The following is a 22466-nucleotide window of genomic DNA, read 5'->3' on the forward strand; positions in this document are numbered from 1 at the left end:
TCGGTTCTCAGCACTGCATATAAATAAATAAATGTCCACTGACAACTTTAAAAAAAAAATAATAAGAGAATCCTGGAATCATGGCACTCATCATACTGTGCCGCAAGTGCCAGTCTCCCTTCCTCCTTCCTACCTCGACTGCATACTTCCCAGGGCAGGGGGATAACCACCCAACGTGTGCTGGGTGTTAACCAGTGGCTCTACTGCCCGCATCGGGGAGAGGAGCTGAGACACGTCCACACTTGCAGACACGGTGAGGACACAGAGCCTTCAGGAGAGAGAGAGGGAGGCAGAGAGAGGAGGCTGAGGAAGAGGGGGCGGTGGGGATGGGTAGACGGGCCTGAAATGTGAAGAGGTGGCTCCTGCATCCACCCATCCACCCACCATCATTCAGGGTCGGTGTCGGGCACCGAGTGCGTGACTAGCACCCCTGCCCTCCAGATGTGCCCAGTCTGCGTGGGCAGGTAGGGCTGCCGTAGGCCAACCTGGCAACAACCAGGGGGTTGATTCTCATTAAAAATGCGAACACTGGGCCGTCTCGGGGAAGAGCCCGGAATCCACAAACGCAGGCAGGCCCTCGGGTGAGTCCGGTGCAGGATGGCGTTAACACCTGGAAGGCGCGGTAAGCGCTGGGTCGGGGGTTCCGGGAGACCTCGGCCGGGGGCAGCCCGGGCAGCTCCTGGAGGTGACGTCTGAGAGTTAAGGAACAATCCTGGGCCGGGGGTGGCAGCTCGGGGGCGAGGCGCTCGCGAGCAATCGGAAGCCGAGGTTCCAGCGCCGAAAACTCAAGAAAGGAAACAGGACTCCAGCGGCGGCGCGCCCGGCCGCGATGGGGCGTGGCCAGGGGCGAGGCCGGCCCCGCCCCAGCGCGGCCGCCTTCCGGGGTGTCTTGGCCCGCCCGGCACTCGTAGCCCGTCGCTTTCCCAGGTGACGCACATTCTCACCGCCGTCGCTCGGTGACACGGGTTCGAGTCCCCGTTCAGCCGGCATGGCGGACGCGGAGCCGGGGCCGGAGGGTGGCAGCGGGGATGGCGGCGGCGGCCGGGCTCCTCCGGGCCAGGGCGGCTGCGCGGCGCGCGTGGCCCCGCTGGACCCCGAGCAGCTGCGGCGGGTCCTGGAGCAGGTGACGAAGGCGCAGCCGCCCGCCGAGCCGCTGCCGCCGCCCTTCCTGCTGCAGGACGCGGCGCGGCGGCTGCGGGACGCGGCCCAGCAGGCCGCCCTGCAGCGGGCTCCCGGCGCCGAGCCCCCGCGCCCGCCGCGCCTGCTGCCGCCCCAGGTGAGGCGCTGGGAGGGACGCGGGGGAAACCGAGGCCCCGCGGGGGCGCAGGCTCGCCTAGGAGCGGCCGGGCCGGAGCGGCCTGCTCCGCCCTGCGCACGGCTCCTCCGCGCCGCCTGGCTCTTACCGGCCTCTGCTCCTTGGTTCAGCATTCGTCGGGCGCTCGAGAGCTCCGGGAGCTGCCGCCCGGTGCAGAGCTAAGGCGGGGTCTGGGGGTGAAAGGGGGCTGCCTTCCAGTGGGTGGTCCCCGACCCTGGAGCTGAGTCCCGAGTGGAGTAAAAGGGTGGAAAGCAGAGCGAGCGCCAAGACCCAGATTTGGGCGAGAAGGAAGCACATCGTAGTAGCTTGCTGTACGAATTGGCACCTGAGTGGTAGGGGCCGATTTGTAACCCAGCAGTGCCAGTGAGTGAATGGAACACATGAAAGCACGCTACCACAGAGCGTCCTCTCCCACTGGTTCGTTTCCCGGGTCATAGAGCTCTTGGCTGCTGGGGGAGTTGGCACTAGAAAGTAGCCGCACGTCATGTGTAAAATCACATCCCCCTTTCCTGCCAGGGTTGTATATGACTGTGCTTTTCATCTCAAAATTGCCGGAAGAAGAGAGATGCTTCCAGTAAATAGGTTACAAAATAGAATCAACAGTCTTCAACTTTTTTCCCTCCCTGAGTGATTTGGGACTGGCTCGTACCCAGTTGTCATCAAGACTATCTTGTTATAGTTTGGGAAGACAAGTATGATTGTGCCCAACATTGCTGGAGATGTGACCTTGCATAACAGCCTCTTTGGGCTTTGACTCCCTTGTGTATTTTTAAGATTCATACTTCATGTGACTGTCTCCAAAAATGATTAAGTTTTGACATGTTCTTAAACTTTATATAAATGAAATCATCTCCTGTAACTTGGCATTTTCAAATTATCTTCATTCCTATTTTGCTATGAGAAATGCATCCATGATGGTTCACTGCATAAGCTTTCTGGCTGTACTTTTCTGAAGAACCAAATTCTGCATGGCACCATCTGGCGCAGCCACCATCTAGTGACTCCTGCTGTTTACACACCCCCTACTCTGAACCAGGCACTTCACTGAGCCACCTAGTTCTCAGCATCCATGCAATATGCTTTTTTCTTCTCTTTCTTTCTTTGAAACAGGGTCTCGCTAAGTTGCTTAGGACCTTGCTAAATTACTGAGGCAGACTTTGAAATTGTGATCCTCCTGCCTTAGCCTCCCAAGCCACTGGGAGCAATAATGCTTTTGTATCAGCATTTTCCATGTTGAGAACAAGCTCAGAGAGGTTGGGTGACTTTAACCAAGGTCCCACAGGTGCAGCTACACTCCAGAGCCTGTATTCTCACCACACACTACTTTTTGGATTTGGTATGGCAACTTTAGAATGAGTCCAACATTGACACATGTTCCATCAAATGAAAGTAAATTCTGTCAAGGTTAGGAAGCCTGATAGAATTGTGTCCTAAGCCAGGAGTGATGGCATACATCAGTAATCCCAGCTACTCGGGAGGTTGAGACAGGAGGATCCAAAGTTTGAGGCTAGCCTCAGCAACTTAGAGCTGTCTCAAAATATAAAAAGGATTGGGGATGTAGTTCAATGGTAGAGCACCCCTGGGTTCAATCTGCAACATGGGGCTGGGTGGAGGGAGGTAGATCAAAAAGGATTTTATTCTATAGCTAATCTAATGGGAATGGTATAGATTCCACCTGCACTCAAAATAATGTAACTTTATGGCCCATTCTGCTAATAATCTCTCAACCTCCACTGTACCATGGAGGCCACAAAGGCAAACTAGGTGTGTACCTTGCCCCTGCAGAGTTTATGAACTAATAGGAGGTAAAACGTGACCCAGATAACTTCTAATCTAGGTAAAAAACCTGGAGATATGCATAAAGAACTAAGTGCCTTTAAGAGAAAGGGAGATTATTAGGCTTGACTGAGGGGATCCAAAGCTAATGCTAAGAGGTGGTATCTCAACTAGATCTGGAAGAGTGGGTTCAGGATGAAAATGCCGATGATGGGGCGGGGTGCCTTGAGACAGCCAGGGCAGAAGGATTAGAGGTTCACTGTGGGGGATAATGTGGGTCAGACACTTGGGTCAAGTGGACACACTCCTCTGGGTCAGATCGGGGTTCCCACCTGTCCCCACCTTCCCACAGAAACATCTAGTTCCACTCACCATCTAGTTCCTTTTTTTCTGTTGTTCAGCACGTATGTTGGCTCAGGTCTTTCCTTACAATTAGTGTGCCCTTTCTCACCTGGCAAAAGCTCTGTAGCCTTCTAGATGCCCTTGAGAGCTCTCCTCTGGCAAGCCCACCACCTTCAGTCTGTCCTACTTCTTACCACATCTATTGTGCCATGGTGTCACTGTTTTCCTATCTGCTTCACCTGCCTGTTCTGGGGTGCCCCGCATACTTTCAGTATCAGTGGAAATTTTGAAAGGACACATGTAGTGGCTGCACCCCAGCCAATCTAATCTAGCAGGTCTGCAGGGACTGAGGTAGGGCAGAGGAAACCGCCCGTTAGCTCAGGTGTGAGACAGGCTTGGCTACTGGTTATGAATAGGCAACAGAGATGCTTTGTAAAGTTTGCAGAATGAAATACACATATAGTAAAGTATTAAGTATAATATCCACATGGTCAGTCAGTCTGGATAGCAGATAAATAAATTATGTGACTAATTCTGCTGCTGGTCATCCTAAAACAATAGGACTTGGTGTGTGAATGCAATATGATGATGACATTATCTGGTAATATATCAAAAGCTTAGAGAAATACTCTAATAGTAAAAGGAAACATAATAGTTATTGAAGGATAAATGAAACCTAGTCATCAGTGAGTCACAGGTAGCCCAGGAATTGGGGACTCATGGGACACTGACACCAGTCCTGTACACCAAAACCATAAACCAAAATGCCAAATCATCTCTGCTGTTTGCAAATAGAGATAAGAGATATGCTCCAGCATGATTTCAATGAGGGTTTTTATTCTGCCCTGTGTGATGACATTTTTGATCCTTCATTGGCAGAGGATTGAGTCCAAAAGAGGACCTATTGGTTTCCCAGATCAGTGCTTCTCAACCAAGGGTGATTTTGCTACACAGGGTAGGGACCTTCGGCAACACCTGGAGACATTTTTGATGGTCACAACTTAGGGGTGCCACACTGCATCTGAAGGGTGAAGGCAGAGATGGTGCTTAGCTTCCTACAGAGCACGGGACAGCCCTACACAACAAAGAATCACCAGTCTGAAGTGTACTTGTGCCAAAGTTGAAAAACTCTGGACGATGTTTGCCGCCTTCCTCCCTGTGAAAAACTCATTACTTGTGCTCCGTGAGGGCAGGAGTCTTGTCCTGCTCCCACCTGTTCCCCTAGCGACTTATAGGCAGTGAGTACTGTCTTGAACCTCCTAGAACATGCATCCTTGTGCCCATGTGCGCTTGGTATTTTAATGGAATCCAAAAAAAAAAAAAAAAAAAAAAAGCAAAGACATTACTGGATCAAAAAGCACATGCATTTAAAATTTTGTTGGATATCATTAAAAAGAAAAACTTGTTGAAGGTATGAAGCCCCTTTCCTAGATATGTGGCCTTGGAGAAATTCACACATGTATACATATACACCGTGATATTTTAGAGCAGACCAGAATAGAGAGTTACCTACCTGTCCATCAACAGAATAGTGCACTTGGCATGGAGAAAATGAATGCCTCGAGTGCAACGTGGATGCATGTCTCATAGCAAGATAGGAATGAAGATAACTTGAAAATGGCCAAGTTACAGGAGATGATTTTATTTATATAGAGTTTAAAAGCATGTTGAAACTTAATAATTTTTGGAGATAGTCACATGAAGTTTGAATCTTAAAAATACACAAGAATGAACAGTGCATTTGGGATATGGTGAAGAAAAGGGCATACAAGTTGGATGGATTTCAGAGGGCTTTGTAAATTGCTTGTGTTGCCTTTAAAAGTGGGTGATAGGGACCCAGATGGTTACTTTGTTTTTTATGACTTTTTTGGTTTCAGAATTTCATTCAAACGTTTTTTATGGGATGAGGGGTTAATGAACTCACTGGCACAGGGCTGGGAGTAAGTTTGGTTAGAGCGCTTATCCAGCATGTCCGAGGCCCTGGATTCCATCCCCAGCACCATAACAACAAAATGAGCTCACATTGCATTGAGTCCAGTTTCAAGTACAGTACTAAAAAGTCCAAGTGAAAACACATGGGTAAAACTAAAGCAAGACATTATTTCTTAATGAGTCATGAAATCAATTTAGTAGTTTGTGAATAGTGTTTTTTTTTTAATGATATAGATTGCCAGGTGCAGTGGTGCACATCTGTAATCCCCGTAACTAGGGAGAGACAGGAGGATTCCAAGTTCAAGGCCTCAGCCTAGTGAGGCCCTAATCAACTTAGACCTTGTCTCAAAATAAAAAATAAAAAGGGCTGGGGATGTGCTGCTCAGTGGTAAAGCACCCCTGGCTTATATCCCTAGTACAAAAAACCAAAAAACTGGACTTAATAGCATCAAAGGGCTTCTATGTCAGGTGGTGAATGTCTGTTACTTTGTGTTCACAGCGTTTTGGCAGATATACTTGTTTGTGGTGTAACATGTATCCCTGTGCTCTATGTTCAGAAAGGTTTGGAAATTGCTGTAAACACTATAGATGTAGGACATAGACTTTATATATAAGATGCAAAATTAGAGTTTCAATAGTAGATTTGTGATGATTGCAGAAATATCCATAAGCATAATGCTGTTCTTCCTCTTTCTATATTTAAGCAACTAGAAGCCATTTGTATCAAGGTGACATCTGGAGACACGAAAGGTCAGGAAAGGCCAATGCCACCACTGGCCACCATCCAGCCCCAAACATCAAGACAGAGCCAGTCTCCAGGGAGGAACTCCAGCCTGGTGGAGCTGTGTCTGGCTGGCCCTCAGCTGCTCAGGGGACAGCCCCTCAGAAGGCCCGGGCCACAGCTATGCTTCCTCAGAAGCTCACCTCGCCCGCCTGCTCCTAGGGTGTTTGTACAGAGGCCCCTGCCTGCTCTTCAGCCAGTCCCTCCAAAGAGAATCAAGGCCTCCCAGGCTCCAGGTGACCAGGGCGACCAGTTGACCATTTTGACAGCCTCTCACCTGCCCCCCAGGACATCTGTTTCTTCCAGTTCACGTTTACTTATTTCCAGCTTGCACACGAAACGTGCTGAGAAACTAAAAAAATCTTTCAAGGTACAAACCCGTTCTGGACGGATATCTCGACCTCCTAAGTACAAAGCTAGAGACTACAAATTTATCAAAACAGAGGATTTGGCTGACGGTCACCTGTCGGATTCCGATGACTATTCAGAACTGAGCGTAGAAGAAGAGGAAAGCCAGAGGGAGAAACAGGCTCTCTTTGACTTATCGAGCTGTAGCCTGAGGCCCAAGACCTTTCAGTGTCAGACTTGTGACAAGTCATACATAGGAAAGGGAGGATTGGCCCGGCATTTTAAACTGAACCCAGGCCACGGCCAGGTGGAGCCTGACACACGGCTGCCTGAGAAGACCGACAAGAGCCTGTTCCTGGGATGCATGGAGGCAGGGGCCGGAGGCCTGATCTCTCCAGAGCAGCCCACACCAGCTGCTCCACCTGAGGAAGGGGCAGAGTCAGCACAGGTAACGTTGATGTTCGGTGACTGCCCTTACCCGTGTCCCTTCCTGCCCACCATCCTTGAGTTGACCTTTGCAGTGTGATGGGATTTCGTGCCCACATCCTCATAGTGAGGGTCTGCCTTGCTGCCAAGCAGGTGAGTGCTCCCCACCCAGCAGCTGCATTAGGTGGGCACCTTCCATGGAACCCAGCTACCAGGTTTTCGTTTGTTTTGTTTTGCTTTTTATTTGCAGGGCTGGGGGTTGAACCCAGAGGTGCTCTACCACTGAGCTACATCCCCAACCCTTTTTACTTACTATTTTGAGTCACGGGTCTCCAGAAGTTTCCCAGGCTGGTCTGGAACTTGGGATCCTCCTACCTCAGCCTCCTGAGTGACTGGGATCACAGGTGTGCCGCCACACCCTGCCCTGTGAATGGCTTTTGCGGCACAATTCTAACATTTTTTCATGAAGTTTTATTTGTCTGTTTTCCTTTTGTTGCCTTTAGTGCCATATCCCAGAAATAACTGCCAGACCCACTGTCATAAAGTCTCTGCCCTAGGTTTTCCTCTGAGAAGCTCGTGGTTTTAGGTCTTTCATGGAGGCCTTTGGTGCATTTTGAGTTAGCGTTTGATAGTTAGGTAGGGTCCAACTCCGTTCTTTTGCTTCTGGGTATCCAGGTTTCCCAGCTTCCCTTGGAATAGGATTGACACTCTTGTCAAAAGTTATTTAATGGGATTGGGGCTGTGGCCTCAGTGGTAGAGCACTTGCCTAGCACGTGTGAGACACTGGGTTCAATCTTCAGCACCACATAAAAATAAATGCATAAAATAAAGGTACTATGTCCATCTACAATTAATATATATGTGTATATATATACTACTACTTCTACTGTAGTTTATGGATATATATATATATAAAATTATTTGACTGCAGGTGCAGTGACACATGCCTGTAATCCCAGACTCTGGGGGCTGAGGCAGGAGGGTTGCAAGTTCAAGGCCAGCCTGGGCAACTTAGACCCAGTCTCAAAATAAAAAGGACTGGGGATGTAGCTCAGTGGTAGAGGGCCTCTGGGTCAATCCCCAGTATTGCAAGGAAATAAAAAAATCATTTGGCTTCACACCTCTTTGTTCCTGGGGGGAAAATCCTTTGACCATACCTGTTAGGGTCAATTTCTGCACTCTCTGTGGTATTCCACTGGTCAGTATGTCTTACCTTCATGGCAGCACCACACTGGTTTGGTTACTATAGTTTATGGTAAGTTTTTTTCCCCTTAGGTTCTCTTATCTAGAGCCTCCAGCGCTGCATTGAATAAAAGTGACAAAAACCTGTATCCCTACCCTATTCCTGATCTTAGATGAGAGTCTCTCAACCTTCCCCATGTAGTGTGATGTCTGTTTGCTTGGGTTTTCATATATGGTTTTTGTTATGCTGAATAGTTTCTATTCCCAGTTTGTTGAGTGTTTTTATCATGAAAAGGTGTTGAATTTTGTCAGTGCTTTTTCTGCATCAACTGAGATGACCATGTGGGTTTTTTCTTTATTCTGTTACATGATGTATTACATTGATCAGTTTTCATATATTGAACTATACTCGTTTTTTAGGAATAAATCCCACTTGGAAGTCATTCCTGTAAATATGCTGCTGAATTCAGTTTACTAGTATTTTGTTGAGGACTTTTGTACCAATGTCTATCAGAGATACTGTCCTGTCATTTTCTTGTGGTGTCTTTTGTCTGGCTTTGGTAATGCTGGCCTCACAAAATGAGTTAGGGAGTTTCCCCTCCTTGTTATTTTTTGGGGGAACAGTTTGAGAAGGATTCATGTTAGTTCTTTTATAAATGTTTGATAGAATTCACAAGTGAAAGCATCAGGTCCAGGGCTTTTCTTTATCAGGAAGTTTTGGATCACTGCTTCAGTCTCCTCACGAGTTGTTATAGGTGTATTCAGATTGTTAGTTTCTTTGTGATTCAGTCTTGGTGGGTTCTATGTTAGCAGGGATTTTTCCATTTCACCTGGGTTCTTCAGTTTGTTGGTGTGCAGCTGTTCTTAGTCTTGCCCTGTGATTCCTTTTCCCCTGTAGAATCAGTATCCAGTTTGTTGGTGTACACTGTTCATACTCTTCCCCTGTGGATTCCTTGTCCCCTGAGAATCAGTAGCAGCGTCCCTGCTTTCATTTCTAATTTTAGTGGTTTGAGTTTTCTCCTTTTTCTTATCCTCTCTAGTTAAAGTCTAGTCAATTTGTTGATGTATCATATCAAAATACATTTGGTAGTACTAGGGGTACCTGGGGTGTTCTACCATTATCATCCCAGCCCTTTTTATTTTATGTTTAAGACAGGGTCTTGCTAAGTTGCTGAGGCAGGCTTGGAACTTGCAATCCCCCTGCCTCAGCTTCCTGAGTGACTGGGATTACAGGTGTGCTCCACTGTACCCGGCTTCCTTTGCCTTTGATTTGTATTGGCTGCAACTTTTTGGGTTACCCAGGGTTTCAACTAGGAAATTACAGGCATATTATAATTTCTTATCTCCAGAACATTAGAGGAAACAGTACTGGAATCAGTGTGATTCTTTGGTGGACACTTGTGACTTCAGTGAGTTGGAAAATATGCAAAATACATGGCTGCCTGCTTGCCCCCTCATTCCCTGTGGTGTGGCACGTTTCTGAGGGCTGTGGGGACTGCTGGCAACTGTGGCTTACAGATTAGTACCTGGAGGCCTGTACAGACACTGGGCCCAGAAGATCAGTATCAAGGTCCAGTGGTAGAACCGTGGAATAGCCCTGTGTTAAGATTCAAAAATGGCATCCCTAGAACATTGACTTCAATAATAAAACAACACCACCATTTACAGCATGACCCTTGGGCAGGCCCTGTGCAAGGATTATAGCATGCATTTCCCTGATGCTATGAGAGCACCCAAAGGCAGATCCAGTAGTTCCTGCAGTTGATAAGGTAGACAAGGCTCAGGAGGTGCCTGGCCCACCCTGAAGCAGCACATCTAGCTCCACATCTAAAGGAGAATTAAAGCCAGGTTTTCTGACATTGAAATCACCCTGGACTAGGCCGCCTCTTTTAGGAGGTTCTATGGCTCCCTCATCTGGTAAATCTCTACCTTGGAAAAGGCAGTTTTACTCGGGCCAGGGTGATGCAGGAGATCAGGATATAGTTCCTCAAGATAGGAAGAATGGTGGAGCTGAAGAAGTTGGGGCATGGTGTCTGCCCCCTTGTTTGTCTAAAAGCAGGAGTAGATTTGGAAAGACAAGACATTCTGCCCTCTTCTACCAAGGGGAACAAAGGTTAGCTACTAAGGAAAGCTTTACACCCTCCTCAGCCTGGAGGGAAAAAGATGCTGTAAACACCAGGATTCCAAAACACATCTTTGAGAACATTTATTCTCTGGGTGTCTCCCATGTACTTATAAAATATACTTGTTAGCTAGGAGTGTTGGTGCACACCTATAATCCCAGTGACTGAGACAGGAGGATCCCAAGTTCAAGGCCAACGTGGGCAACTTAACAAGATCCATCTCAAAATATAAAATTAAAAAGGACTGGAGATGTAGCTAGTGATGGAGTGCCCCAGGGTTCAACCCCTAGTAGGGAAAGGGAGGAAAAGAAAAAAAACGTGCTTGCTAGTAAACTCATTTGTTTTTCTCTTGTCCGTCTGTCTCTTGTAATGGGTCTGTTCCAACCAGGAACCTATATTTTTCCTTTATAATGACCACATACTTTATCATCCTGGACATTTGAGAGAAAAAGGGTCATCATTAATCAAGAAGGATGACAAGTATACCCAGGACTTCCTCAGATACATTAAAGGACCAGACTTGCTGGCACTTTCAACTTCCCTCAATATGAAATCCTATACCACAGTAGCTTCTAGGTGTTGGGCTTCCTGAGTACAGGCCCTGGCCTTGGGAATGGTGGCCAGGGAGGCTGTAAGGTCCAGAAGATCTCTCCTTCCTTCTGTTAGAGGACATGCACATGTGTCTGTCCCTTCCTGAGGGCCATGTGGTACTTAAAGCCATAGGTAAACCCTGTGTTCCTCCTAAAACCTCCATTGCAATGAAGATTTGAAGGGGACGTTCTTTAAGAGTTAAGGGCAGCTGGGTGCAGGGGCCAGTGCTGTAGTCCAGCTGCTTGGGAGGATGCAGCAGGGGGACGGTTTGAGCCCAGGAGTTCAAGCCCAGCCTGGATAACATAGTGACTGTCTCAAAGTCAAAAATAAAGAAAGAACTGAGCGGGACTGGGGCTGTAGCTCAGAGGTAGAGCACTTGCCAAGCATGTATGAGGCACTGGGTACGATCCTCAGCACCACATATAAATAAATAAATAAAATAAAGGTCCACCAACAACCAAAAAGAAAAAGAAAGAACTAAGGGGACACAATACTGTGTGCCCACTGCCACATCAAGCGCCTTCCTTCTGTCAGCTCAGTGGGCCCTACCACTGTCCTGGAGGTATATTGGGGTTCCCATTTTCACCTTCAGAGGCAGGAATTGGCAATGAGGAAGTCGCTGGACAATGTCAGATCCAGGATTCTCTCCAAAAAGCCCTGCCAATCCATGAAAACAGAAAATAGATTAGTGACTGCAGGCTCTGTAGGATGTGGGGTGGGGATGAGGCGTGAATTCTTTCTGAGCTGATGAAAATAAACTGGAATTAGTGGCGAGGGCTTCACACTCTTGTAATATATTTAATCCATTGAAATTTATGCTTCCCAGGATGGATTTCATGATATTTGTAATATACCCAATAAAAAAAATGTGAAGCAATGTGTAAGAAACAAAATGCAGGCTGATTTTTTCCTTTGGTGATGGCACTTGAGCACAGGTCCTTGAACCTGAGAAGCACAGGCTGTAGCACAGAGCACTCTCAGCCCCAGGTTCATTTTCAAGGTGATGATCACATTAGAGAAGTTTCTTACTTCGTTTTGATCCACACCCAGGATTGTGGTGTGTCAGCCCAAACTAATGGACTGGCTAATAATCATCTGGCATCCAAAAGGAAAGTTTAAGATACACTGATTATAGTTCAAGAATTTTGATTAAAGAGGAAATCAGTGGGCTAGAGGCAGCTCAGTGGTTGAGCACTTGCCTGGCAGGGTCCTGGGTTCCATCTCCAGCACTGCCAAAAAAAAAAAAAAAAAAAAGACAATTCAGCAAGTTCCTTGTTTTTTTTTTTTTTTGTTTTTTTTTTTTTTGCAGGGGTGTTGTTGTTGTTGTTTTGTACTGGGAATTGAACCCAAGGGCATTGTACCACAGAGCTGTATCCGCATCCTTTTTTAATTTTGTTCCAGAATAGAAACAGGGGAGCTTAACTGTTGAGGCATATCCCCAGACCTTATTATTTTGAGAGAGTTCCACCAAGTTGCTTAGGGCCTTGCTAAGTCGCTGAGGCTGGCTTTGAACTTGTGATCCTCCTGCCTCAGCCTCCCAAGCCACTGGGATGACAGGCATGCACCACTCAACCTGGCAAGTTCCTTGCTTTTGAGTTTTCCCTGCTTCAAGGTTTTCATTGTGATTTATAGAAAGCGTAACTATTTTATTTATTTTTGGGTGTGCAACACCAACCAGGATGGGCGGTCTATAGAAGAGGTGTTGGTACCTGGACCAGAAAATGGAAGTCACTCAGCTCCTTTGGGATCAGAGAGGCACCTAGGACCTAGAAGAAGGGTTGACTCAGAGACCCTGGCAGAGTCTGATGCAGCTGTTCTTCAGAGGAGTGGAGCGGCCCAGCCCTATGAAGGCCCTGCAGGGACCATGGGGCAGAGTGCCTCAGGGAGCAGAGCCCTGCTGGAGGAGGTAGTCACTCTTACATCCTGTTCTGGACACTTTCTTTGTTGTGGTAGGTAGCAAGTCACTATTAGGTTTCTGAATTTAAAAGTAAAACACCATGACCAACTCAGCAGTTCACCTGATACTGGATGAAGTATGTAGCCAATTCAAGGGCAGTGTTATCTGAAATAACATGTGGGCTTACCTGTTTAAAATGAACATAAGACTTCCCACATCCTAAAGAGCTGCTTGCATTTGTAAGTTTGGAATAATTATGACCTGTGTTTACATGGAAGCAATTCAGAAGACAACAGAAATGGATTCCTCTTTTTCTGTAAACATTTCAAGGTATTCAAAGAATGTTTCAGGTTTAGAACCCTGTTGTCTCCATTCCAGTTCCCTAAAAAATTAGATTTATTGAATTTAACTAGTTTGGCTTAGAAAAGTAGAACCTTGAATTTATCCTCATTGTCTTTGGTTATAATATATAGATTTGCCTCATTATGTACAGATTTGTCAGGTGAAGGGTTTTTTGGGGGGGCTATCCTGGGAATAGAAGCCAGTGCCTTATGCATGCTAGGCAAGTACCACTGAGCTATACCCCCAGCCTTTCCAGGTGGATATCTTAAAAAGAAGTAGAAAATATAGCAAGACAGCATGAGACAAGTTAGCAAGATGACTGGCCCCGGACAGAGTACCTAAAGGGGCCCAAAGCCACCGAACTCCTAGACCCATGGACAGAAGTGGTTTTCCAAGAGAAAGTGGGTTTCCTGAAGTTTCTTAAGGCATGATGCCAATTCTAGCAGCTAATTTAAATCCTGGGGGAATATCTTTATTCCCATTTGGGTTTGCATTGTGACAATCTTGGATGATTAATTTTTGGAAGTGTGAGTTAGGTTGCCTTTGTCTAGAATCCTGCATTGACCCTGAAAACAGCTACTGCTTACTAAGCACTTCCTGCAAGGCAACTAGCCTGCCATGCCCGGCACCCCCTTGCTGGCCCGGACAGCTCTACTTTCATTCATTCGACCTGCACAGGATCACTGCAGGCAGGAGGCGGGTTCAGAATTTGAATCCAGGTTGTTTGGTGTCTGTTGAGTGGGAGTGTATGATAGGGTGTCTGAGACAGCAAGGACAGGTCACTCTGCAGAGGAGTCACTCCAATATAATGACACCTTTACCTTGATTTATAAAACCCCATCTGTCGCACAGAGAAGTAGAGGACTGCTTTGAACAGGACCATTCTTCACTCTTAGATGAGAACTTCCCCAGATGTTGACATGAATTTATATGTTTCCTGGGTGTCTGTCGAATATTAGGCCTCATTTTGGGTATGGAGGGGACAGTGTGCACAAGATAGACACAGCCCCTGCTCTGGGGAGAATGGGGTAGTCAGACCTGTCCGTCCACTGACAACACCATCAGTGCTCTTGGGCATTGAGCACAAGTTGAGACGCCCTGCCTGCTGCTCCCGTCTTCCAGCCCCTGTGGCGCAGCCTCCTTGAACTCCCTGCTCTTCTTCCGCTGTCCCTCACTGCTTTGCTCCCCTGCTTGGGCTCCCTCCCTCGTCTGCCTGGTTTATTCCACCTCCTTCCCTCTGCAGACTCTCCTTTGTTACTTCCTGTTCAGACTGCTTTCTGCAGCCTTGGATCTCTTATTTGAAATCTGCGCCTGGAGCCCCATAAACCCCTGTGCTTTCCCTGTCAGAGCGGAGCCTGCACACTGGCTTCCTGTCTACCCTGGGTGTGGAGGCCACTTTGTCTGCTTGGTGCTCAGTCAAGCTGGGAACCCCAGGCTTTCTTGTCTCTTCCTCCTTTACCACCCTTCCCATGTCCTGTGGCCCTGAGCCTGGTGGACTGTGCCTTCCCTGTCCCTCCTGCCCACACCCTTGTCGTCAACTGGGGTCCTCACCTCCCTCCGATCTGTTCCTTGCACTGCCACCTAGGGACCTGACTGAAACCTCCCTCCACACTCTGCCTTTGGAAGGAAATGCAGACCCTCAGGCCCTCCCACCCTGGCCGGCCTGCCTGTCAGTTCCAGGTGCTGCTGAGTGTGTCCATCTGCCCGCATCCTGCTCACACTGTTTGCTTTCACACCGTGCTGCGCCAGCCTCTGGTGCCCTAGTTTCCTGACTGTATTTCTGTCCCCGCATTAGCAGGCAGCACACACTTTCCTCAGAGCCATGTTCTTTCTGCTGGGCCTACTCTCAGTGCCCAGGGCTTGTCATGGGGGACTCAAACTTTGAGACCAGAATTGACCACAGCATTTTGTTAATGGGCAAACAAGTGAGATGCTTAATGAAGCAGAATGTAACTTGGAGTTGCTGAGTTTGGGGAGAACTTTCTCTTATGTTACCATTTGCAACAACTTGCTGACTGTTGGGAAATTCTTGCAGGCTTTAGAGGTGGCAAATGCTTTCTTTTGGCAGTGTCTGCAGCGCTGTGACCAGGAGGATCTGGTGGAGTTGGCCCTGCCTCAGCTGGCTCAGGTTGTGACCGTGTATGAATTCCTTCTGATGAAGGTGAGTCTTGGTGGCGCCTATGAACCACGGAGGGGATGCTTTGAAGTCATGCAGGACATCCTTCCTGTGTATTTGAGGAAGGCCCAGGCCATGTGGAATCCTCCCCTTCTCCAGGACAGGGCTGAAGTGAGCACCAGTGCCTGGTGCAGGGCCATTATCCATCTGGCTGGGTATCCCAGGCAAGCACCTGTCACTCCCTTGACTGTTTAACTTTGTGTGGGAGATTGACAATGGCCGGGTCTCCATCCCACCTGGCTGACTTCCTCCCTGGGGCTCTGCATTCTCTGCACCTGCTCTGAAGATGCAGCCCTGCCTGTGCCCATGCTTCCCATGGAGACTGCTGCATCCCCTTAGGTGCACGTGCTTGCGGGAGCTGGAGGCCCAGCCTATGCGCAGGCCTTCCTGCCTCCTCATCCTTGGAGCTCTGTGGCCATTAGCCAAGGATTGTTTGCTTTCTGGTCAGCTCCTCTGCAGGCATAGCGCCAGCATAGAGTAGGCACCCACCAGGGAGAAAAAGAGGTGCCACCATCAGCCAGTTCCAGGGCTGGGGAACCATGTCCTTCTCTCTAGGTCTCTTCCTTCTGTATTCTCTATGCCATTGCCTCAGGTTTAAACTCTTTTTGTCATCTTCATCTGCATGAAGGTTGAGAAAGGTCATCTGGCAAAGCCTTTTTTCCCAGCTGTGTACAAGGAATTTGAAGAGCTGCATAGCATGGTTAAGAAAATGTGTCAAGATTACCTCGGTGGTTCTGGTCCGTGCTTGCAGGAGCCCCTGGAAATAAGCAATGTGAAGGTAACAGCCTCCCACCGCAGTCGTGCTCTGAGAGTCCGCTCAAGAAGGGTGACTGTGAGCAAAGACGTTTTCAGCAGGGACATCTTATCAGAGTCCACCATGGTGGCCTTTTCCCGTCCAGTGGACTTTTCGTTTCCTTACTGTAAAAGCAGTAAACACTGTTGCAGAAAACTAAAACATGCAGATAGGCTAAAAGAAAGCTGAGACACGAGTCCTTCCTGCCCTGCTGTCGGGGTCAGGACCTCAGGCACCGTGCTCTGCTCCGCGCCAGCTTCCATGTGATTTCATGGCCAGCGGCTGTCTCGCCAGGTTGTCTGGACACAGTGCTCATTTCAGTGTCATCAGCATCATCACATCGCCTTTAGTTAGACTGGATTCTTTACCCGAAAGAGTTCTGAGCTGAGATTGTTTTGGACAAAACCCTGTGCTGGGCGCAGCCTGCACTGTGTGGTCCCGTCACCCAGTGGCTGTTCTCAGAACTGGACGAGGGTCTGGCCCCACTGTCCATGCAGCAGCACCTCCCTGACCCTGGCAGTCCCCACACCTCTGTCCTCACTCTGCTCCTCTGTGGAAGAGGCGGCTGGCTGGAATGTCCTCACTGGCTCCCAGTGTTGCCATGGCTTGAAGTAGTCCCTCCTTAAAACTCACTGCTGCGCATGCGGCAGTGGAGCCGGCTCAGGGCTCCAGTGGCCTTGACCCTCTTTCCTCTGCCACCCGTCTGCGCTGGGCACAGGGACTGTTCTGTGGTGTGCAGCCTTGGTCCATTTTTTTTTGCGGTACTGGGGATCGAACTCAGGGCCTTGTGCTTGCGAGGCAAGCACTCTACCAGCTGAGCTATCTCCCCAGCCCGGTCCATTCTTGATAGGTACCTGCTGTTCCTGGTTTTGGTTTTGGGTGTTTTTTTGGTTGTCATTGTTACTTTTATACAAATTCATCATTTACTATATTCCCCAATAAGCCTTTATACTTTATTTTTTGAAATTACTATTACAGAAATATAATGGGGGCTGGAGCTGTGGCTCTTGCCTGGCATATGTGAGGCCCTGGATTCAGTCCTCAGCACTGCATATAAATTAATTAATTAATTAATTAATTAAAGGTCCATTGACAACTAAGAAGAGATTGTTTTAAAAAAGGAATGTATTCCTGGTAAGCCTTCTGTAGCTTCCCCAGTTCCTAATAGTCACCTATGTACTTTTTAAACTGTTAAGCTAAACAAGTGTGGGTATCCTGTTGAGAAACAGCTGATGTGTACAAACTGCCCACCAGAATCCTCTTTTGTAGCAGTTCAGATTGTGCCACAGCCTCTCTGGAGCAACAGCATCTCTGTTTATAATGGGTCACTCTCCAGCTTGGTCAGCACTAAGCACTGCTGGCCCTGTTTCCTGGTTGGCCTTATGGCGCCCTTCCCTCTGTGCCTGCCACAGTCTGATGCCCATGGCCTTCTCCTTATAAGGCCCAGATAGTCAACCATGACTGTGTCTTAACACCTCACATCTGGTGTTTGCATGTGGAATCAGATCCAGTCTTCACAAAACCCTTCCAGGCAGCTGACCTCAGGGGGGGCAGGTGAGGGAGGCTTAGGGAGCTGCTGGCTCCCTCTGGTCACCCAGCTGGGAAGAAACTGCTCTAATGTGGCTCTCTCAGGCCCACAACATGCTCTCTCCACCACCTGGGAGGAAGATCTGGATGTGAACTGGCAGGGTTGCTTTCTGCAGAGACCAAGGAGAATTTTAAAATGAAGGGATAATGTGCAAGAAAGGTGCCTGGGTACAAACTAGCACAGTAAGCGTGTGATAGCCTTAAAGAGCATGGTTTACAGTTTTAAAAAGTGTCATTTATTCAGTCTTCGGCATTGAGCTAACCCAGAACCTTCTATTTTGGGTAATGATCCATTTCATCAGGAGCTTTTCCCTCTGACTTTATGTTTGTGTAGAGGTACTACAACCTTAAAGCCAGGAATTCAACTCATGGGTCCACATGCTTCTGCAGACCTACATCCACACTGGAAGACTTATTTCTACTGGCCCTTTCCTCTTCAGGTTGCTGAGTCATTAGGAATCACAGAAGAATTCCTGAGGAGGAAAGAAATACACCCAGGCTGCATTCTACGCAAGCACCCCAGCCAAGAGATGGAAGGGGAGAAGACAGAGGCAGCCAGCCGCCAGTGGGGGGGAAACGAGGTAGGCTGGTCCTAAGCAGGTGTGTTCTTCATGTCTGCCTGACGTTGAGTTAGTGGTCATGGGTGCACAGCACTTGTCTCCAGGAGGGAGAGGTGCAGCTCTGCCTGTTGCTTCTGGCCTCAGCCAAGGGGCTTCTCTTCACAGGCTGCAGAACAGGGGCTGGCCATGGCGAAAAGGCCCCGAAGAGACGCTCTGTGCACAGATGCCCCTGAGTCTCCTGCTGACCACAGTGGAGGCCAGGAGAAGGCCACGCCCTTGAATGCCCCAGCTGCCAGTGAGGGTAAAGCATGTTCAGTGGGTTTGAGGGGTGCCGTGCTCAGAGGCCCTGGTGGCACAACAGGTGTGCCCAGGCTTATGCTTTTCAGAGTTGGGTGCCCCTTGGCTAAATTTAAGAGAACCCTCTGGTCTCAGGTTTATCCCAATCTCTCAATGTTCTGGCATTCTGTGTTCATGACCTGTGAATCTTGAGTTCTTTCAGGTTTCCTAGACCCCCTTATTAAAACTAAGAGTCATTTGGTGGTGGTGAGTAGGTTACACCCAGGTGGTCCCGAGGGGTTGGACAGAGATGCATCCCAAAGACACGTGCATCTGTGGCTTGGCTTTCACAAGGCTTGCTTCCATCTGACTGCTGAGATTGGACGTTTGGAAAGACAGAATCTGGCTTTTATTCTGGCTGCAGCCTGACCCTGTCTGCAGTGCCTTTATGCCTCTGTGCAGTCTTCCCAGGGCCATGGGATTCCTTGCCTGATCCTAAGGTCTCAAATTGGGAGAGGCAGTTCTGTCCTAGGACTCATGGTTTAATTCTGCCACAGGGGAAGGCAGATTGGTTCAGGGGTAGGACGAACTCTTTAGCACCAGTTTGGAACACAGCCCCTTTGCTGAGCTGGTCTGTTTCCTCTGGCTGCATCCATACGTGGAGTCCAAGTGGTCAGTGTTACGTTCCCTTCAGTTTAACCATCAGTTCCTGAGAGTCGGTGTGCCTTGCACTGTCCTTGTCCTGGTGCCCAGGTCCAGGGTTGGGTCAGGGGGCTTCCTCACTCTAGAATAGTGGCTCATAACGGTGTGGATCCGAAAATCTACACCCAGGAGGTTGTTCTGGAAATCAGGGGCTGGGGAATAGAGGTCTGAGAGTGGGTTGGGATCGGTGTGGACAGAATATTTTGAAAAACCTCTTGGGTGATTCTCAGGCTCATCTCTGTTGAAGAGCTGCTGGTCATTTATTCAGCGTCAGAAAAAAACAACTGAATGGTTTTTGGAACATGTTTCTATGACAAAATCTGCCTTTGCCAATAGACACTAGGGACTGATATAAAAAGGATTTGCTGCCTGTCAGCTGGGAGAGTTTGGGTTTTTTGTTTCTTTGCAAGAAACATAATTTGGACCAGTTTGTTTGGATGGTGAGTGTGGTGAATGGGTCGGAACACATGAGCTCACCTGTTTTTCCGAACCATTTAGGTTTTGCCCCTCCAGCAAGTGGGAGCGCCCCTCCCTATTCTGAAGAGAGCCATGGGATGGCAGTTTCTGATAGTGGCAGAAGCAAATTACACATGGGCCAGCAGCTTAAAGCCTGTGATGACTTCAGAGCCAGGAGTGGGTCTGTGGGCTCTGCTCCCCCATGTGGGGACTCCAGTTGGTCAGCTCTTCATGCTCAGGTAGAAGAGCCTGGGGGCCTGGCTTCAGCCCAGGTAGCAGCATTTCCTGAAGAGAATGATCCAGAACACTCCGCAGACCAGAACACCGGGGAAAGCCAGAGGAGCCCAGGTGTCTGTGGTGCCCTGTCATCAGGTAGAAGAGGGGAGTGCCAGCTGCTTGGCAGGTCTGGAAGTGCAAAGGTAGGGAACCGTGGTGAGGTGTGTGACTCCCACCTGAACTGCCAGCAGGTCAGCCCCAGGCACGCTGTGGCCCCTTCACTAGAGATTTTGCCCATGGATGCCATGCCAGTAGACTGTGCCTCCAGGACTGTGTCAGAGACAGGGCCTCAGCCTGGCCCAGACGGATCACTGCCAACTAAAGGGGGTCTTGGAAGCCAAGTTGGGGACTTGAACCAGGTCCCCTGTGGGACACATGTGCACATTGGCCAGAGAGAACTGGAGAGTGTGGTGGCTGCAGGGGGAGCCCTGGCATTTGAAATTCCCAATGGGTGCCAGATGTTGTCTCAGGGACAGGAGCAGATTTTTATTCAGACTTCTGATGGGCTTATCTTGTCCCATCCAGGCACCATAGTGTCTCAGGGGGAGGACATTGTCATAGTGACTGATGCCAATGGGCCTGCCCTGCAGATCGGTCCACCAGAAGAGGGTCCTCTAGAGACTGTGGAGACGTTCCTCACTGTGGAGACAGAGCCCTCCCGGTGACAAGCTCAATCCTGAATTTGTGTGCATTTTATCCAGAGAAGGTCTACTTCAGACAGTGCGTATTTTTCTAATGTGAACAATGACACAAATGAGCCTTCTATTTATGAAGTATGATGTGTGTCTACCCTACTGTTTTTCTATAGAAATCATAGTAATGGCAGATATGTTACCTGGTAACAAATTGCTTATGTATCTCTTAAGAGCTTTTGGTGTCAGTTATAAGATTGCTGCACTATTACTTGATTATCAGCCCAGCTCCCCATTTCCAAAAAGTGATGTCCCCTTCTCTCTTCATGCCTGCAATGCCACTTCTTCACAAGACTTGGTCTATACTAGAAGCTCCTCCTGGGTTCAGTTAGAAAAATAACAAAGCTACCCACTCTGGGTAGCATGCTATTGAGAAGTGGAAAGGTCATTTCCACCTGCATTTTGTGGAGAGGAAGTGAGGCATAAATAAATGGTAGGACAACTCACTGTGGTCTATGGTAGCTGGGTCTCAGGTGGAACCCCCGTCCCACTTGAGAAGTCACTTCTTAGGGTCTCTTTTCTTTGGGACTTCTTCCCCTGGCTGTATTATAGGGCATGAAGGGAAGGTGATTTGTCCCCACTAGATGAGAGTACACAAAGGGAACAGCTGGTGCACTGTCAGGAGAAACCCCAAGCAGAGAAGGTCATGCTCAAGGACAGATCTGGGCTCATGGGCCTTTCCAGCGCCTGTTCTCTCAGACCTCAGAGTGGGGTTCCAGGGTTCTGTAGGAACAGGTAGGCAAGTTTCCTAGCAGGACAGGAGTGCCCAGCTGCTGAGCAAGACACAGCAGTCTAGGAGAGCCTGGCTAGTGGGGTATTTGTAGCCAGGATTCTAGCGCAGAGTCCCACACAGCACCATGAGTTCCTCCGGGGATCCTGCAGTTGTGGACAGAGCTTCTTCCCTGACAATGGTTCCTAATCCCCACTGAGCAACTGACACAGAAGCCAGGTGGGATGTGACCTGGTCTGGGAATGGCCCTGTTCAGTCTGCATTTATTGTCTGCTTAAAGGACATTATTGAATGTTCCAACATATCTTAATTTCACTATCATATATGATATACTATAAATGGATGGTAAATTTAACTGATGTAATAAAAAATCTGCTGTACAGATTTGAAATCAGGAGACTGACAGCAAGCAGTGTACCCACCATCAGGTGTGAACTCCTTGAATGCCACTGTGTCAGACACAGGACTGACAGCAGTGAGCGGGCCTCAGGAGCCCTGTCTTATCTAGAAGCCAGCCAAGTCTGCAGCTTTCCAATAGAGACGGGTCTACAACACAGCATCCACATTATAGCACTCTAATGGATATGACCTTCTTATGTACAAAATGAACAAATGGAAATTTATTTTTCTAATAAAGTACTTTGTTTTGTATGCACAGTACTTTTAATTTGAAATAGTCAGATGAGCAAAAGCAAAACTGGGTGCAGTGGCACATGCCTGTAATCCTGGCTACTTGGGTGGCCAGGATAGTAGAATCACAAGTTCAAGGCCAGCCTAGAAACAGTAAGACCCTGTCTTGAAATAAAATGAAAAGTGCTGGGGTGTAGCTCAGTGACAGAGCACCCTGGGTTCAATTCCTGGCACCACAAAAACGAACAGGTAAGTAGAAGCAGGAGTGAAGAGGCACAGCACCTGGGGACAAGGGCTTCTCAAATGACTCCCATGGGGTAGCTAGTGTGGGGCTTCATTGAGGATATGTGTTTGAGCATTCTCTGGGCCTGGCACCTAGTGCATGCTCACTGGTTGTTAATTACACTAAATCTGATAAAGGAAAGCTCCTTCTCCTCTTCCCCTAGAGGCACCACAGAACCTGCTGCATGCTCTGCTCTGCACCCAGGCACCCTGCACCGGGGCCTTGGCTCCTCCCAGACAGGGACAGGGTG

The 22466-nt window shown here is 48.5% G+C and overlaps 1 protein-coding gene across 3 annotated transcripts; it reads left to right on the top strand.

Moving 5' to 3' along the window:
- The first annotated feature begins 448 nt into the window (after window positions 1-448).
- Znf839 (zinc finger protein 839) lies at window positions 449-21954 on the top strand. Of its 3 annotated transcripts, none has more exons than XM_047539013.1 (8): window positions 449-581; window positions 6070-6942; window positions 12495-12722; window positions 15124-15216; window positions 15860-16009; window positions 18052-18192; window positions 18337-18472; window positions 19648-21954. In XM_047539013.1, exons 2-8 carry the CDS (start codon window positions 6130-6132, stop codon window positions 20544-20546), a joined length of 2460 nt encoding a protein of 819 aa, XP_047394969.1. In that variant the 5' UTR covers window positions 449-581; window positions 6070-6129; the 3' UTR covers window positions 20547-21954. The 3 variants fall into 3 exon arrangements, with proteins under 3 accessions (XP_047394969.1, XP_047394967.1, XP_047394966.1); XM_047539010.1 differs by lacking the exon at window positions 449-581 and adding an exon at window positions 839-1276; XM_047539011.1 differs by lacking the exons at window positions 449-581; window positions 12495-12722 and adding an exon at window positions 836-1276.
- Window positions 21955-22466: the final 512 nt, after the last annotated feature.

This window comes from Sciurus carolinensis, chromosome 2 (genome assembly GCF_902686445.1).
Source record: "Sciurus carolinensis chromosome 2, mSciCar1.2, whole genome shotgun sequence".
Classification (NCBI taxonomy): Eukaryota; Metazoa; Chordata; class Mammalia; order Rodentia; family Sciuridae; genus Sciurus; species Sciurus carolinensis.